Source organism: Pseudophryne corroboree, chromosome 6, assembly GCF_028390025.1.
Source record: "Pseudophryne corroboree isolate aPseCor3 chromosome 6, aPseCor3.hap2, whole genome shotgun sequence".
Taxonomy (NCBI): Eukaryota; Metazoa; Chordata; class Amphibia; order Anura; family Myobatrachidae; genus Pseudophryne; species Pseudophryne corroboree.
Window position 1 is genome coordinate 551,082,781 of NC_086449.1, and position 19,131 is coordinate 551,101,911.

General features: G+C 45.3%; 1 protein-coding gene and 1 long non-coding RNA gene across 12 annotated transcripts in view; one reads left to right on the forward strand and one right to left on the reverse strand.

The window, feature by feature from the left end:
- Positions 1 to 19,131, forward strand: part of PPFIA2 (PTPRF interacting protein alpha 2) — a 656,694-nt gene that overhangs the window by 302,181 nt on the left and 335,382 nt on the right. For 2 of the 11 annotated variants that reach the window (XM_063927705.1, XM_063927706.1), the window contains exon 2: positions 7,377 to 7,488. The exons of the other annotated variants lie outside the window; for them this stretch is intronic. In XM_063927705.1, the coding sequence (XP_063783775.1) occupies positions 7,486 to 7,488 (3 nt within the window). In that variant the 5' untranslated portion in view covers positions 7,377 to 7,485. The remainder of the gene's footprint in view (positions 1 to 7,376; positions 7,489 to 19,131) is intronic. 11 annotated transcript variants of the gene reach the window in all.
- Positions 10,728 to 15,903, reverse strand: LOC134935440 (uncharacterized). Its single transcript, XR_010180141.1, has 3 exons — positions 15,730 to 15,903; positions 11,000 to 11,107; positions 10,728 to 10,905 (listed from the first exon to the last, which is right to left on the reverse strand). It is a non-coding gene; the product is annotated as an uncharacterized LOC134935440 (long non-coding RNA).

The window sequence follows — 19,131 nt, forward strand, 5'->3', positions numbered from 1 at the left end:
CACTGCGCTTGCCCTGCTGCGGGCTTGGTTGCAAGCTGTGCTCGCCACAGGTTCTGGTCCCACTCTATGGGTGTCGTGGACACCCACAGTAGGAATAGTCCCTGCTAGTCTGCATGCCTGACCACTGGTCACATAACTACATCCTATCTGAATCAGGCCCTTAAACAATAAGAAAAACATGTAGTTGTGCTGTCTTTCACTGACTTCAAACATCCCTCTGCTGAAAGGGGAGAAAAGGTTTACACTGTGTCTGTAGGGGTGTGGTTCATAGGGTCGACAGTCACTAGGTCGACCACTATTAGTCGACAGTGACTAAGTCGACACCTAAAATAGGTCAACACATGCATTAGGTCGACATGAGTTTTTTTCATTATTATTTTTGGTGTCGTTTTCTTCGTATAGTAACCGGGCACCCCATTTAATGCACCGTGTCCCCTCACATGGCTCTCTTTGCTCGCAATGCTTCAGGCAAGGTGCCTCGCTCCGCTCGTCACAGGTTACTGTTCCCAATTGTCCACGTGGATAGTAAAGTATGAAAAAGTTTAAAAAACTGAACAAAAAACAAACTCATGTCGACTTTTTGTCATGTCAACCTAGTGATCACGTTGACCAAATGCATGTCGACCAATAGTGGTCGACCTAATGACTGTCGACTGCATACCATATGTAGTTAGTACTGTAAATGATACTCATATCATACATTGCTACAAATAGAAGACGGGTGTGGTATAAAAGATACAGTGTTTAGTTAGACAGTCAATAGATAGACACCATATTTTAGACAGACATTAGGTCGACATGGAAAAGGTAGACAGTACAAAAGGTCGATAGGGTCAACAGTCGACAGGGTCAAATTGTCGACATAAAAAAAGGTAGACACCATGTTTTTTGCATTTTTGAGGTTTGTGTGGATAGTTTTGTCATCTGGGACCCCCAATTGTAGAAAGGCATACCCTCGCCGGGCTCGCTTCGCTCACCCCACTTCGGGCTTGGTGGCTCGCTGCGCTCGCCACAAGGTTTATGGCCGACTCTATGCTGACATGGATAGAGAAGGTATGAAATAGTCCAAAAACATGTCAAATAAAAAAAAAAAACATTTGTCTATCTTTTTTCATGTCGACCTAATGTCTGTCTAACATATGGTGTCTCTCTATTGCCTGTCTTATACCCCTTTTCCACTAGCTTTTAAAACACGGGTAAATGCGCAGGGTGCGCATTTACCCGTGTTTTTCCCTAGAGAAGAAACGGCCTCCCCTGTAAATTCCCGAATCAAGTGATCCGGGAATCCTACCCGGGTAGCTTGCCGGGTTGAACATGTGTTCAACCCGGTAAGCTGTGTAGTGTGAACGGGAGCCTTGTCGAGGCGACACGGCTCCCGTTCACAGTGTATGGGAGGGCGGCGCTGGGAGATCATGTGATCTCCCAGCGCCACCCCTGCCACGTCACTAGCAGCGTCACCAACCCGGCAATATGCCGGGTTGGTGAGAGCTGTGGGAAAGGGGGCTGTAGCACGAGTCACATCCGTGTCAGGCGACACGGCTGCGACCCGTGCTACAGATGGAAAAGGGGTATAACTAGACACTGTCTATCTATCAACCGGATACCATAGAAAACAACAATGCATAAAGCCCAGTACTCACGGGCCGATCAAGGAGAGATGCGTGCTGAGCGAACCGCTCAGCACACATCTCTCCTGCCGCTCAGCACAGCGCGATCTGTGCTGAGCGTGCGGGGGGAGACGGGGGGGGCCGCTCACTTCACCCAGCGGGTGAAGTGAGCGACCCGCTAGATTGGCCTGCATGCAGGCCAATCTAGCAGCGGCGATAGCGATGTGCGGGGCCGCGCATCGCTATCGCCGAGGGGGCTACACACGGAGCGATCCTGCCGATATTCTAAGCAATCTAGTCAGATTGCTTAGAATATCGCTCCGTGAGTACCCCCCTTAACAGTGGCTAATGTATTTAGCAAGAAAAGGAAAACAACTATGTAGAAGTCCAAACTTGGTAGGGGGAATAATTGTGATGGCCAAAATATAATTGTAAAAGTAATTCAGCAACATGATGTAATGCTTGAATACAATGAAACAATTATGGGAACAATGGTATCCAAGATAAAATAAGGTACATGGATTTTATATAATAAAAGATATCAGCTATGAAGGAAGCACAGTACAATCCCCTAGCTGCTAACATACAGTATGTGCAGTACCAATTGGGATCTCAGGTTGTACTTGCCTGAGGGTTACTAGTAAGCTACATTCTGTCCACAACAATGTACAATCAATTCCTCTTCATCCTTTCACTGTTGTTTTCCAAACTAAAATAACTAGGCACATATATTTATAATGTATTGAAATACAACACCTTTTTACACGCACACCTTAAATTACTTGTACATGTGAATTCTATTGCAGTGGTCTCTTAGGGCGGGATTCAATTATTTTCACCCCTTTCCACACTCGTTCTGTTTCTGCCCTCAGGGACGTTGTATCATTATTTCAGCTCGCTACCCCCAGAGTAGCGAGGCACCGAACCCTTTACACAGCTAAACTTAATTACTATGGGCGCAATATGCACGATAACGGAGATCATTTTAAAAAGGAAATTGGGCGTAATATATCATTTGAATCTCACCCTTAGTGTGGGATTCAGTTCTTTTCACCCCTTTCCACAGCCGTTCTGTTTCTGCCCTCAGGGATGTTGTATCATTATTTCAGCTCACTACCCCCGGGGTAACGAGGCACCCAACCCTTTACACAGCTAAACCTGATTACTATGGGCGCAATATGCGCGATAATGGAGATCATTTTAGAAAGGAAATTGGGCGTGATACAGTATATCATTTGAATCTCACCCTTAGTGTGCTTGTTCAATGAGGATTTCATATGATGGGGCAGCTTGCTACCTACCTCTTGCATAGGGAAGTGCACTTGCACAATTTAGCATTTTGAGAATTATGCATACTGTACTTCAGTCTTAACACTACAGTAATTAGAAGTCACAAACAGTACTGAAAGTGTTAAGGGCCCGGTTTGGGGAGAGATGCATACATCTCTCCCCCCGCTCAGCACAACGCGATGTGTGCTGAACGTGGGGGGGGGGGGGGGGGAGGACGCTTATTTCACCCAGCGGGTGAAATGAGCGACCCGCTAGATTGAGCCTAGCACCAGCGATAGCGATGCACGGGGCTGCGCATCGCTATCACTGTGGGGGTACACACAGAGTGATCACTGGTTAAATCTAAGTAATTTAGTCAGATTGCTTAGATTTTAAGCAGCGATCACTCCGTGAGTACCCCACTTTAGGGACAGAGGGGTCTATTTACGAAGCCTTGGATGGAGATAAAGTACCAGCCAATCAGCTCTTGTTATTTTTCAAACCCAGCCTGTGAAATGTCAGTTAGGAGCGGATTGGCTGGTACTTTATCTCCGTTGACTTTATCTTTATCCAAGGCTTAGTAAGAAGCTGGTGTGACCAGTGTATAAAACAGTACCGTTAAGCAGGTCTGCATGCTTAGAGCATCGACGAGTCTGGCAGTTTGTCCCAAAGTAACATGTGCTACCTGCATCTGCTACAACTGTCTGAAAAGTAGGACTATGTGAAAGCAGGGGCGGAACTCTGAGAGGCAGTGGAGTCGGCTGCCGCCGGGCTCCCGACCTCAAGGGGGCACATCTCCTCCATTGTCTCCAGCTGCCTGACCCTGAAGATTGTTCGCTGCGAGGAGCTTTCGTGTCAGTGACATGGAAACTGCCTCCTAGTATATACAGAGAGCTGGCTGTGGCTAAAGCTAGGGGGGAGCTCCAGAACGCAGCTCCTGCTAGGCCCTTCCAGATGAGCTGGCCGAGTGAAGCTCTCTGTTCTTCCGTTGGGCTGATAGCAGCAGGTAGGCACTGGCAGCACTTGCCTCAAGCTGCACTGTGGGGGTGTGTGTAGTTGGAAAGGGGAGGGGTGCTGGGGGGTCTTTAATAAATGTTGGCAGCACTGTGTTTTATGTGTGCATGTTTAAGTGAGGTGTGTGTGTGTGTGTGTGTGTGTGTGTGTGTGTGTGTAAGTGAAAGAAGCATGTGTTTGTTTTTGTTTGTGTGTGTGTATTCTTAAGTGAAAGAGGCGTGTGTGCGTGTAAGGGAGACGTGTGTGTGTGTGTGTGTGTGTGTACGTGTGAGAGAGGCATATGTGTGTCTAAGTGAAAGAGGCGTGTGTGTGTAAGTGAAAGAGGCATGTTTGTGTGTTTAAGTGAAGGAAGCGTGTGTGTGTGTTTAAATGAAGGAGGCGTGTGTGTGAGTTTAAGTAAAGGAAGCATGTGTGAGAGGCGTTTGTGTAAGTGAGAGGCGTGTGTGTGAGAGGCGTGTGTGTTTAAGCGAAGTAGGTGTGTATGTTTAAGCGAAGGAGGCATGTGTGTGTTTAAGCTAAGGAGGCGTGTGTAAGTAAGGCGTGAGTGTAAGTGAGAGGCGTGTGTGTGTTTAAGTGAAAGTGGCGTTTGTGTGTGTGTTTAAGTGAAAGAGGCATTTGTGTGTTTTTTATATATATATATACTGTATATCGGCACACCACTACGCCAAAGCATCTACATTGTGACACGCCGGTGGATGAGGGAGTACTGTAGGTGTGCTTTAAAGGTATGCTGGTGTCTATTTTATTGTGATGACTGACTTGGAGTGCATCAACTTTGTATGTGTATCTCAGTGGCGTGCGGTGAGGTCAGTGGCTGGTGAGGCACTACAGCAATAATGTCCGCCGAATTCTGACGATGACCCCTACCGCCGCTGAGCCAATGCCCGCTACTGCCCCTGCGCCGATGCCTGCTGCCACCGCCAATGGCTTACAAACTCACCCACCATCAACTGACCCAGTCCTCCGCCACTAATTTGCATCTCAGTCCGATGCCGCCACTACCGCCAATGCCCGCTGCCTGCCTGCTCCTCATACTTGAGATATATTGTACATTTTTATAGAAAAAAATATAATAATAAATGTTTGGGAGTGGGAGGAGGACATGAATGCAATTTTGTTGTCCAGGGCTTCCATTAGTCAAATTACGCAGCACAGTAGCGCCACTTAGACAAATTACGCCAGGCAGAGCTCCCTTTTACACATTACGGCAGGTACAGCCTCCTATTACACATTACGGCAGGTAGAGATCCCTTTTTAAACATTACGGCAGACAGCATCCCCCTTTTTACACATTGCGGCAGACAGCGTCCCCCTTATTACACATTACGGCGGACAGATTCCCCTTTTTTACACATTACGGCAGGCAGCGACCCCTTTTTTAAACATAATGGCAGACAGCATACCCTTTTTACACTCCACGGCAGACAGTGTCCCCTTTTTACACATTACGGCAGACAGCGTCCCATTTTGCACATTACGGAACACAGTGTCCCCTTTTTTACAAATTATGACAGACAGCGCCCCCCTTTTTACACATTACGGCAGACGGCGTCCCCTTTTTACACATTACGGCAGCCAGCGTCCCCTTTTTACACATTACGGTGGACAGCGTCCCCTTTTTACACACTACGGCGGACAGATTTCCCCTTTTTACACATTACGGCAGCCAGCATCCCCTTTTTACACATTACGGTGGACAGCGTCCCCTTTTTACACACTACGGCGGACAGATTCCCCCTTTTTACACATTACGGCAGCCTGTGTCTCTTTTTTACACATAACGGCAGGTAGAGCACTTTACATCCCCCCTCTACCCTTAGGGTGTAATGTAGTGTAATGTAGTGTAGCATAGTGTACTGTAGTGTAATGTAGTGTAGTATAGTGTACTGTAATGTAGTGTAGTATAGTGTACTGTAATGTAGTGTAATGTAGTGTAATGTAGTGTAGTATAGTGTACTGTAATGTAGTGTAATGTAGTGTAGTATAGTGTACTGTAATGTAGTGTAATTTAGTGCAGCCACTTACATGATTCCATCTTCCGCCGCTGCTGCAGGCTCCTGACCCGGTGCTCCATGTCTGTACACTGTGACTGCAGGCCAAGAGGAGTGGGGGGGGGGATGGATGTCGCTGGAGATCAGCTCACCAGTCAGCACGGCGGCCAGCCAGGAGGGAAGTCAGACTGTCCAGCACAGGGGGGACCAAGACAGAGGGCCGGGGCTGAGAAAACAGGATCGGCAGGGGGGAGGGGGGGGGGGGCGCGCGCGGGAGCGCAGCACACAGAAGCTCCCGCTTGTCGGATCCTGCTAAGCGAGAAGCGGCTGTGAGCAGCGGGGACATGCGGCCAAACGGAATGGAGGCAACTGGCTCCCTGCACGTCCGTCCCAGCCCACCCCCTGCCGCTGTCCAATGATTGCCAGGGGTGTGCCTTCATGTAGCCTGAAGGCACAGCCCCTGTCAATGAAGCAACTGTGCTGGTGCCGCTGTCCCGTCATTTTTCAATGGGCTTTTCCAGCCCGTGACTTGGCTCCGCCCCCTGCCCGCCCCCCTCTTCAGACACTTTATCATTGTCACTGGGAGGCAGCGAGAGCGCTGCCTCCCATACAGATTTAGCTGCAGTGTCAGGTAAAAATGATTAAATGATTAAAATAATACAAAGTAGAATGTGATATTTGCATCTTCTTTATATTATTTTAATCATGACAGGGGAGGCACTGCCTCCCCTGCCTCCACGTCCCTGGTGTTTCTAGATTACTATTGGGAAAGCCACCTGAGCACGCTACTACTGTTCAACATGAGTGCCGGATAGCTACATATGAAGGGTGTGTGTGTATACAGTATGTAGGGGGGGCACCAACATTTATCATGCCTCCGGGCGACTGGGGTGAACTTACGCCACTGTGTGAAAGGTGAGAGGGATAGTACACACGTCTAAATTCATTTGTAACAGGTTTCTAAAACACAATTCTCTGTTCAATGTCTCACTTTCTAAAGCCCCATATATTACCGATGGATTGCGGCAATGTCCTGATTGGGGAAACAGCTTCCTGATGTATGTGGGGGGGGGGGGTGGGGGGGGGGCTTAAGTTAGGCATTGATGCTGTTGAGTTCTAAATGGTATAGTTTGTATTGAGAAGCGTATTAGTATAGTATAATACTGTAGTTTCAGATAGACACTTTTACTCTTTATTAATACAGATGAACAAACATTTCTTTTTATATTTATTTTTAAGTGTATGATTGCTACACGTATGGACATGGATTATGTTCCTCATGGAAGATAAATTAAAATTAAAATTGAATCTAATATATCTGTAAACCATAGCAGTGAAATCTGTAGCCTCCGTCACTATCTTCATTCATCCCATTAACTTGATTTCTTTTATTTATGATTTGCACCATTGTCCTTTTCATGTTTTATGTGACATTTGCTATGAATGTGTGAATTATACCGTAGGCATCGTTAAACGTTGTTTTCTGCTCTTGTAGTGCTCTGGTGCTGCTTCGCTTCAAATAAGGAAAACTGCTTTGACTGAAACGGGTAGACTTTCATTTGGAATAATACAATACCTGCCCTATTCTACATGACTTTCCAGCGATGGTATGACTTACTGTACTGAAATCTCTGTTCCTCCTGTTTCCTCTAGGGGGGCGTGTGGTAGAGATAGCTCCTGTGTTCATGTGCACTCGTCCTTATGTCTGACCAGTAATATTCCTCCTGTGAAGTACAGTAGTCCTTCCATGTTGTCTTTCAGTGGACATCCACGTTCTGTGTAGTTGATGCTGCAGCAAGTTTGCTGTCCCTCGTATAGTCAGTAGGGATTATATTGTGTAACTGTTCATTTGAAAATTGTACACTTTCTCATTTTTAAACATCAGTAATGCAAGCTTGCATTAAACATAAAATAAAAATAAGGGTTAGGCTGCAGTTAGGGTTAATTAACACTGGTTGACATGCGAAATGTCGTAATTTCACATGTCGACCTCTCATCCATTTTCACATCTAGAACATGTCAACATTCTGAATGTTGACATTTGATACCACACCCTACTCGTAAAGCATTAAACCTGTTCCCTTGTCAGTGCTGTACAGTATTTAATCATTACTATCCTGCTTTTTTTTTACATTTTCAAAGATGGATAAATGTCAGTGTTTATTAAAAATCATTACACTGGCTTTTGGTTCAATGTTTGATAAATATAATGCATTTGCTTACATTTTATGTAATGTGTTACAGGGAGCAAAAAAAAAAGGAATGGCATATTGTGAAGATTCAGGAATTGATTTTGAGCTGGGAGCTCGCCACACATTTTACTGTAGATCCACCTGCAGTGCAACATGGGTTGCTAAGGTGCACAGTTATACCCCTTTCACAAATAACCCAGTATCGAACCGAATTGCAGGGTCGTCGCGGGTCGCTGTGTGGTGTGAAAGGGGTCACTGCCGAATTCCCGGGTCACTTGAGCCGGTAATTCATCCCGGGAATAAAGAAGGGTTATCCCTGAGCTATTACCCGGTCGATGGGACCCATTCACATTATAGGCAGAGGTGGCGTGGAGACGATCTCATCTGCCAGCGCCGCCTCCGCACCTGCCGTGTATGGCAACCCAACCCGGCATATTGTAAGGGTCCAATTCCAGGTCGCACCTGGGAAGGACCCGTTTCCAATTCCCGGGTGCGACCCGGCAAGGCAATGTGAAAGGGTTATTACTTGCTGGGTTTTGCATTGCTGCCACCTCAGAATCAGCTTCTCAGCCTTCTGAAAAAACACAAGAAACAATTTGTATGGATACTGCATAAAAACATTAAGAATATTCATGCTGAGATTTAACCAGCGCAAACTTTGAAAAAATGGCTCCAGCACAAGTGGGAAAAACCCTCAGAAGCGAATGGGATAACAAGTAGTGTTTATATCCACCCTTATCAATAATGAAACACTGTGTCCACTTTATACCGCAGGTTGAAGGTAGGATAATATCTCCTGTAATCCTGGTTTTCCCCGGACAGTAGAAATCTGTGATTGATCTAATTTTCCTACCACAATTCTACTGATGTGCACAGATTATAGGTTATAGGTTTCTATATCTGTTTTACATCATTTGGATCCCGGGAGGAAGTCTTGTGTATTTTTGAGGTCTGGGCAGACTTTAGTCATATGTCTGTCTTGATTTTTAATGTTAAATATAAATGCATTATTAGAAGCTGCTTTGGTAAGACGGTACATGCCTATAAATTTTTTTTTTATTTCTTTACCTTTGTGTAAGGTTCCTACTGTGGCTAGAAGAACCGTAAACTATTTCAAATTCACGTTTACTGTAAATCTCCTTAGTGTTTCCTCCTTCATTATCCATTCCTAGTGGCAATTACACTTTTGCATTGCAGTCAGTATTTAGGTACACACATGGGAATACACTGATTGCACTGTGTATTTAACTGCTTTTAAGCTGTTTTTGTATATTAGAATATACTAATAAATCAAAAGTGAGGTTGTCAAATTCACTAAGGGAATTATTTAGCATTAATCATTTGCAAGATATTACCTGAAAACAGCAGTTTTCAGAGGGTATCTGCAAACAATAAGTACCCCCCACCCCCAAGGAATTGCAGCAGATATTCAAGGTATTTGTTGTGGTTTCTCCAATTTACAGTAGTCCACAAAGGCAGACCCACAACCAGCAGATTTGTATGTAAACCATCCAGTTGCGTACAAATCTGAATCAGGCCCTCTATTGGCCCCTTGTGACGCATGTGCTGAGGACCCAAACCAGGAAGTGCTTTAAAAGTGTTGCGTTATCAGACTGCTCCCACCCCTTTTCCAGGATGGCCTGTTAGGAACCTGTCTCCTGGCAAGAGAAACCTAGTAAATTTTTGTGAAAATATTCATCTTAACATAGCAAATTTACTTGAAAAATCTTTATCACATACACATTAAAAATACGGATTGTGATAAATATTTCCCTTAATATCAAATTATAATTTCAATATAAAAAAACGGATATTACAAAATGTAATATATATATATATATATATATATATATATATATACACACACACACACACACACACACACACACACACACACACACACACACACACACGTTTTCCTGCTCTTCCACACAAATCTTTTTCACACCACACTTTCATTTCCAGTTTGCCATAGCTTGAGAATTGCATGGAGTATTGCAGGGAGGAATCTAGGGCCATTCTATCAGGTACGTATTACTGGTTAGGACTTCTCCATTGCCCTTAGAAAAGACTGATATTTTTTTGTTTTTATTTTTGTGATGTGGATCCAACAATGTGTTGGATACCTTAGATTCTGGTGGTACAGATTTGTCAGTAGCACATTCATACAGTGAATCTCCTGTTCTTCCACATTCCAAAAGAGCTCTATAGCATACAGTACCTTCCAACATTGGTGGCCAGTGGATCCGGACCCTTGGTGCTCCTGTGTCCATAAAGGGGGTGGGGCCTCAGGGAATGGGGGCAGAGCTTCAAAGCACCCTCCTTTCCTTCACTTTGGTGGCATGTCCAGCACTCTCCAAGCTGCACACCCCCAGGCTCTCCCTGCACTGGGAATAGACCAGTGATGGCTAACCTTGACACTCCAGCTGTTGTTGAACTACACATCCCAGCATGCCTTGCATCAGTTTTAGCAAGGCCAAATAGCAAAACTGTAGCTGGGCATGCTGGTATGTGTAGTTCAACAACAGCTGGAGTGTCGAGGTTAGCCATCACTGGAATACACGCTGTGGGCATGCGCACATCGTCTTATTTACCCGCTGCTCTGCTATGCAGTGTGTGTCCCCCCCACCCCCACCACAGACACTGCGGCCTGCAGGTGAAACAGTAGGGTCAATCCTAGGAAAGCGGGACTGTCGCGCTGAATGCGGGGCAGTTGGGAGGTATGCTATTGGATTGAGGTCTGTTGACTGTGGAAGCCACTGAATTGACTTTGAAATAGCCTTCGACATGTGCTTTGTGACGTTGTATTTTATTCTGCTGGAAGATGGTTGACTGTGGATATAAAGAAATGGAAGATGGGGTAGTCTGTGAATACAAGTGATTTTTTAAAGTAGCAAGTATGCTGAGAATGTAGTGTTGTATAGACCTGAGGCTTCCCGGCTTGCAAATAGTTCCACAGACACCTGTTCCCTATTAAGACGACAGCTGCTCTACTTCTGATTCTGATTCGCTGTCTCTCCTCATTAGGTAATTTCTGAAAATAATGATAAACTAAAATGAAAATAAGAACTTATGTAGGTTACCGTACTGTGCTATACAACCAAATCAGATCAAAAAGTCTGAGAATATATATCTGATCAAATTACAAAAGTTTACACAACATGCATATTTATTTACTTATAACCTGTACTATTGTATTTTACACTGGGCCCTGCTTCTGCTCCATAGATTGTTCCAAATTATCTCACTTTTTTGGTTTCAAACACATCTTATTGTATTAAAGCAACACAAAACAAATTCCAATCACATACAGTCCAGTAGGCACTAAAGATGTCACATTGTCAATTTATGTTTGCCTCGATATACTTTGAATAGCATCTTGTTGCTTATGTAATTGTCCTTCTGCTTTCCATTCCTTGTAGTGGCACTTGTTCTTGTCCAACATTGTTTTTTGCCTGTTTTCAATTTTTTTACATTCCTGCCTTGAGTTCTATTCCTTATTCTATACAGTTCTTGATCTGGCATCCATCCTGTCCATATTTACAGTACAGTATGCAACATATGTGTATTTTACTACTATTATTACCTTTTATTATTAGGTATACTGTAGATGTCCAATGAGTCTACTCTAGGCCTACAATTTAAACAGTAGGGGAAACACTAGATCTGTAAATGACAAGGATAACAACTGTAGGTGTTGTTGGCTGTACATGTCCATGGATATAGCCACTAAGGAAGATGTTTCAATTCTTGGAGAAAGATAAAGTACCAGCCAATCAGCTTCTGTCACTTTAGAGGCTGTGTTTAAGAATGACAGAAACTGATTGCATACTGTACCTTCAAACTGTCCTGATTTTTGCTGGACAGTCCCTTGCACTGTCCCCCCTGCTGGCCACAGTGTCCCGCAGCGGTGGGAACTTGGGAGGCCCCCTGTCACTCGCTGCTGCTTAACAGAGCAGCGGTGAATAAATGCTGTGCGCCTGCGCACAGCATCTGTACACAGGAGACAAAAAGGCTGGGGGCATTGCCAGTAGCTCCCACGCTGGGCATGCCCCTACAATGATGAAAATGGGAGGCGTGGCTTGCGATTGTGGCATTCCCCCTTTTGCCGAGTCCACGCCCCCTTTTCAGGGGGAGTCCTCAGTCTGCTCTTTATAATGTTGGGAGGTATGTGATTGTTTGAAACGTTATTGCTCTCCAAGATTTGATAAATCTACCCCATTGTGCTTATGCAGTCTGTGGATACTGGCGCTGTGCTAGGTCCTGTCAATAACCACAGAGCACCAGCCCCCACTGAAAGTTTGTAATTACAGGTATAGTGCTACAGTGCTTCCTCTTTCCAGTCAGCAACAGTTAGTGGCTCTAGGCAGCTGGCAACAATCTTCAGGCAGCTGATGATCACAGGTACGTACAATGCTGCTTTCTTGTTACAGGCAGTTGGTAAGTACAGCTGTAGTTTATGGCTCCAGAAAGCTATTTACAGGCAAAGTGCTGGCTCTGGACAGTTGATGATTACAGGCACTGTGCTAGTAGCTGCAGGCAGTGGGTAGTTACACGCATGGCCGGACTGGCCATCTGGCACTTCTGGCACATGCCAGAAGGGCCGATGGGCAGGTGGGCCAAACCGGTCACTCAGAGCCGGGAAGGCCGCACGCAGTGCAGCCTCCGGCTCTCTGGTTCCATAGTCTCTATGGAAATGGCGGAGTGCCACAAGTCCCCGCCCCCCAGCAACTGTCGCCATGGTAATGGGGGCGTGCCATGAGTCCACGCCCCCATGGCTTGCGGCACGCCCCCATACGTCATGCGGCGCGCCCCCTGTGACGTGTTACAGCTTGAAACTGGCCTCGGCTGTATGTGAACAGACCCTACCCGTCTGTGTGTGAACGGTGTGACCCAGGTTGCACTAAAATTACTTGATAGGTTGTTTAGGGCACTGCAGGTGCCAGAACACAAAGAGCAATGACACTGAATACCAGGGCAGACACAGGTTCTGTGTGAATTGGTTCGACCCAGGAATTTCCTGGGTCTTAGGTGTAGTGTGCAAAGGGGGTCCCTAGACTGAGAAACCCGTCTCGGAGCCCTGAAAGGGGTATTAACCTGAGTAATATAGTTTCCTCTAGGAAGGAAAGGGAAGGCACTAATATTTTTAGTACCCAGGTTACTTTAGTAAATTCTTGTACAGTATATATTTTACTGATGGTAGCAATCCAGAAATTACTTGTACTATTTAACAAAGACACAAATATTGTCTAACCCTGCTATAGATGATCTGGGATACATATGGTTGTTAAGTCGACACAACTTAGGTCGACAGTCATTAGGTCGACCACTGTAGGTCGACATGGGCATTAGGTCGACATGTACTAGGGCGACAGGTCAAAAGGTTGACATGAGTTTTTCACTTCTTTTTTTTTTTTTTACTTTTTCATACTTTACGATCCACGTGGACTACAATTGGGAACTGTAACCTGAAGCTTGCGAGACATGCGAGGGGCACACGGTGTGCTAATTGGGGTTCCCCGTCACTTTACGAAGAAAACGACACCAAAAAGTCCAAAAACTCATGTCGACCTTTTCACCTGTCGACCTAGTACATGTCGACCTAATGCCCATGTCGACTTACTGACTGTCGACCTAAGTTGTGTCGACCCAACGACCCATACCCGATGATCTATTGTAAAGAAATTGATGTTATTTTAGAGAATTTTTCTATATGACAGTGCTCTGTAGAATAATATAAATTATGCACCCAAAAGGAAGGAAAGAGAGAAATATTCCCATGGCAGGGCAATCAAAGGTAACCATAGCAACTAATATTTAATTGCAATTAAAATTGCAGGCTAGAAATTTCAGTTTTCATAGGCAAGTAAAATGTTATATAAAATCTAAGTAAAACAGTAAGCAGGTTCATTAACCTGAAAACTCAGAGCTATAACTAGTATAAAGACGTCCACATTAGCAACCTGTCTGCTTTCGTAACGAATATTGGGGATAATTCAGACCTGATCGCTGCTGTGCGTTTTCGCACAGCAGCGATCAGGTTTGAACTGCGCATGCCAGACAGCCGACGGCTGTCTTAGCCCTGCGATCGCCTCTGCCTGATTGACAGGCAGAGGTGGTCGCTGGACAGGAGGGGGCGGGCCGGTGGCATTTGCCCGCTGTTTAGCCGCCGTTTAGGGGGGCGCAATCCGGGCAAGGCAGGCGTGCCCGGACCATTGGGGGGGCGGGCCGCGGCAAGTGGATCTCTGCCAGCGTACAGGAGCTGCACTGACTGGGAGCTACTCTTCCAGTACAAAAGCATTGCCGCTGTGCGATGCTTTTGTACTTGTGCGGGAGAGGGTCGGGCTTGACATGCGGGGCGACTAGCCCTGTGCTGGGCATCCCCCCCGCATGTCTGAAGACTGATCGTAGATGTGCTAAATTTAGCACATCTACAATCATGTCTGAATTAGGCCCATTGGGGATCATTCCGAGCTAAATTTAGCACAGCTACGATCATAAACTCAGACATGCGGGGGGACGCCCAGCCCAGGGCTAGTCCGCCCCGCATGTCAGTGCTGGCCATCCCCCCCATACCTCCCCCCACGCCCAAATACAAAAGCGCCTTTGTATCTGTGGAGTAACTCCCGGCCAGCGCAGCTCCTGCAGCTGATCGGGAGTTGTGTGCCGCTGCCGCTGGCCGCAGTGGCTGAGTGAGACATCACGCAGCCGCCACGCCACGCCCCCCCAACGGTCCGGCCACGCCTGCATTGGCCGGACTGCGCCTACTACTACTGTCTCAGAGGCGATCGCTGTGCTGCGAAAAAACTGCAGTGAGCGATCGGATTGGAATGACCCCCATTGTGTGGAATGTATATTGCGGTTAATGATAAGTTTTTTAGTAGCCTGCCTACTGTATACTAACACAATTTATGTGGAGCTATACAATTGGAAGGTTACTGCTGATGTGTTGTATTGTTATAGAGTCTGGTAATAATCACATGACATGATTCTGCAATGTGTAGTGCTTTATCTGCATATAACAAATCTGCCTAGCAGTCAGATGTGATTCTGCACCGGAGTTTATATTGCCACTAGTATTCTGAAAGAAGCCCAAACCTGGGCGATTAGCATTGTCTTTTAGACTTGAATAAAATTAAAATGAGAGAAACAAGTCAGAGCCATATGTAATAAGACTAATGCAGATGTTTAGACATTATCATGATGTTTTGTAACCCTCTGTACTGGATGTGAAAAGAATGTGAGGTAAGGGAGATAAGTTCTAAGGGCTCGATTCAGACCTGATCGCTGCTGTGCGTTATGGCACAGCGAGCGATCAGCCATTAACTACTCATGCACCGCAATGCGCGCATGCGTCGGCAAACAACAACAGGCATCGCTGGTCAGCGACAGGCTAGTGCGAAAATTCTAATCGCACAGCCAGTCGCATGCTGGTTGAAAGGAGGAGGCAGTCTGTGGGTGGCAAATGACTGTTTTCTGGGAGTGTCAGGAAAAACGCAGGCATGCCCAAGCATTTTCAGGGAGGGTATGTGACATCATCTCTGGCCCCGATAAGCCTGTGCTCATCGCACTGTAGGAGTAAGTCAAAACAGAGCAAACTAAAAACAAATTTCCCATAATATAGTTAAAATCAGTTGTCACGAACCGATCTCTCACCTCTGTGGGTTCTGGGGTCCATCCGTTGCCGGTGCAGTTGCTCGTGGTGCTATGTGGCCGTGTGGGGACGCGGCGTGGTCAGTGGCACAGGTGATGCAGGTTCTGGGAGCTGGGAGTGCGGGGACCAAATGGCCAAAGGCACTGCTGTGTGTCTGCAGTATACTTGTGAAACACCTGTGGGTAAGTGTTAGCCAATCCCGTGCTTGTGCTGCCTTTAAGTAGGCTGGGATTATGTTACTCTGAGCCAGTGCTTTGTTGTATCTACTCTATGCCCTAGCTCTGTGCTCTCTCTATGCATTCCCGTGTGATTCCCGTGGTCCAGATATCGCCTCCGCTCCCAGAGGTCTGCCTGCAGCCTTCACTGCAAAAGATCCACCAAACTCCCTACTGTGCTGTCAGTTAATCGCTCTCCCAGTGGCAAACAAGTGGATTTCCAGAGTCTTGTAAGAGGTTACCCTGTCAGCCTGCTTCAATCACACAGCCTTTGGAGGACTCCACTAAATTCAGGTGCTCGTTTGTTCAGCTCTAAACTTAACCCATTCATCACCATTGTCGTCTGCTGCAGTTTCACAGTGCTGTGTTATCTTCTCGCAAGTAACCCATTCAGTATGGTATTTTCATTGTTGCTGCAATCAAGGACAATTCTTCACAGCCTTTCAGTTTAATCTTTAAGCTTCAGTACAGGTCTCCACAGTTATTCATTTATGTCTGCAATATCCAGTTAACACTCCTTACAGTTTGGCTCCAATCATTGCTTCATTTGGACAATTCGTCATTCATTCACAAGACTATTTAAAAACTCAGTTATATGAACATTTCTTCAATGCACCTTTAAGACTGTTCCTGCTTATCATTATACCAGTCTTTGCAATACGTCTATATATATATATATATATATATCTCATCTCTATAGTGATTAGTAATTTGTCATTTAACTCCTTACTGGAATTGTTGCATTTAATAAATATATGAAACAGAACTTTCTACATCCTCCCTGCTTTCATCATACCCCAGCACCTACACCTTCGGCTGGTCCAGGGTTAACGGATTCACAAAAACACTCGGCCCTGACATCAGTACAAGCATGCTAACAATAAATAAGGTACATAATGAAAAAAAAATGAATAAGTTATGGCTACAACGAAGGAGTAGCATGCAAATACAAAGAGAAACTAATTAAATGTTAATCATTGTTAATTCTTCTGTTTATGGTGTGATAAGTTTAGATTGAGTGGGGAATTATACACAGCAGGAACTGGGAGTGCTGATTGTGTATTCTTGTTCTGCTAGTCACCACATTTATTGTAAAAGTAATGTTGACTAATAAGTGCTTTCTCTGGATTCTTTCCGTTTATTGTAAGATTATCTAATAGAGGAGTAGAACATAACTTTGTCAACCTCTGACCTCAGCAGTCCTCAAGAATCCTAGTGTATTGTGTCCTTTTTAAAACCTGCTTCATCCAGGCCAAAGAACAGCAAGAATTATATTCTTCACAGTGCTTCATACTTTAACTAATACCTAATTTTTTCATGCTTTTTCTCCTTTACACAATCAATTTATCTCAAATTAGAGTTAAGCGGGATAAACACTAGAGCAGGGGTGGCCAATCAGTCAGAGACAAAGAGCCAAAATATCTTGTTAGGTACTTCAAAGAACCGACATCAAGCCGAAGGCGCGTATGCAAAAATGGGGTGTGACCTTGTGCCTGCTAGGCCACACCCCTGGTATAAAAGACAATGAATATGCCAGATCCACATAAAATACATTGAAAAAGAAACTTCCACATAAAATAATTTAAAAATCCAGATCCACATAAAATATATTGAAAAAGACACTTCCACATAAAATAATTTAAAAATCCAGATCCACATAAAATATATTGAAAAAGCAATATTCACATAGTACACTTCAGCTCCCCCATGTGTCACTCCAGCCAGCTCCCCCATGTGTCACTCCAGCCAGCTCCCCCATGTGTCACTCCAGCCAGCTCCCCCAAGTGTCAATGTGTCACTTCAACCAGCACTCTCCTGTTTCACTCCAGTCAGCTCCCCCATTATGTCTCCAGAGTCCTTCTGTGTCACTCCAGCCAGCTCCCCCTTGTGTCACTCCAGCCCACCCTCATATGTCACTACAGCCCAGTATCTGGCTCCCTCAGTTTTCAGTCGCCGTAGTGCTGCTGTGTGTCTGGTTTGAGTGCACCAGTTTCCAGGATCTGTTGTGGTCAGGTGACTGAGTGTCGGGAGCCACATTTGAATAAAGAAAGAGCCGCATGTGGCTCGAGCCACAGGTTGGCCACGGCTGCACTAGAGTGATGTCGGCACAATATGCCATTTCAAAACAACATATTTCCTATATAGCTCAGTGTGTACGGGGGAATTTCACGCTCCTGCGGACGCTAGTAACAGACAGTTGGTTGGATGTGCTGCACGTCCAATGAAGCGTTGTCGCTAGCATCCTGTAAAATGCTAATGAATGTCGGAACATGTTTGTTCCAGCCTTCATTAGCAACGCCCCAGTGTATACATACGATCTGGGGCTGACAAGGATTCGTTCTGACGTCGGAACAAATCCCCGTCGCTCTAGTGTGTACCCGGCATTATACTACCCACGGTAGGCTCTGTGTCACAAAAAAGCAAAGACAGCAGCTTGGATTAAATTGGGAGACTTTATTTGCAGGATAAACAGGTACAGAACTGCAACTGGAACACCTACAGAAGTATTGGATATCATGTTTAAAGTATGGACATAAATGACTGGAAGCCAGATTGGACAGTAAGCGAGAGAGAATGAAAAGCTGTCCAAGCAATACAGGTTACCAGCTTGTGCAGGACTTGATTCAAAGGAACTGAGGGTTGCACACTGGTAGTAAGAATCACAGATGCAGAGGCTTGCACACTGAAAGCAAAATGTTACAGGAAACGAGGATTGCACACTGGTGGTTGAAGGTAACATGCTGATAGCAAAGCATGTAAATATACTGTGCAGGTAACAAAGATAGTTGCTGGGTATTGAGGCAATGCTTGTCAGTATGTTGTGGAGCTAACAAGGTTTAAGTAGCTGGATGTTCTGGCAATTCTTGTAAATAAATTGTGTAGGTAACATGGCTGAAGTAGCAGGGCATATTCTTTCAATGCCTGTTTTGGTGGAACAAAGTTGAAGTAGCTGAGTGCTCTAGCAATACTCGTAAATGAGTTGTGCAATAACCAGGCTGAATTAACTGAGTCTAATGCCAGTTCTTGTTAATATATTGTGGTGTTGGTACCAAGATTGAAGTAGCTGGGTGTTTTGGCAGTGTTTGCAAAGTCAAGGTGCATATACACGGTGAGATCCTTGCTATGCCAGATTTTTACTATGCGATTTCCCGTGAACTCCCCCAGAGCCCAGTTAGCACAGATTTGGAC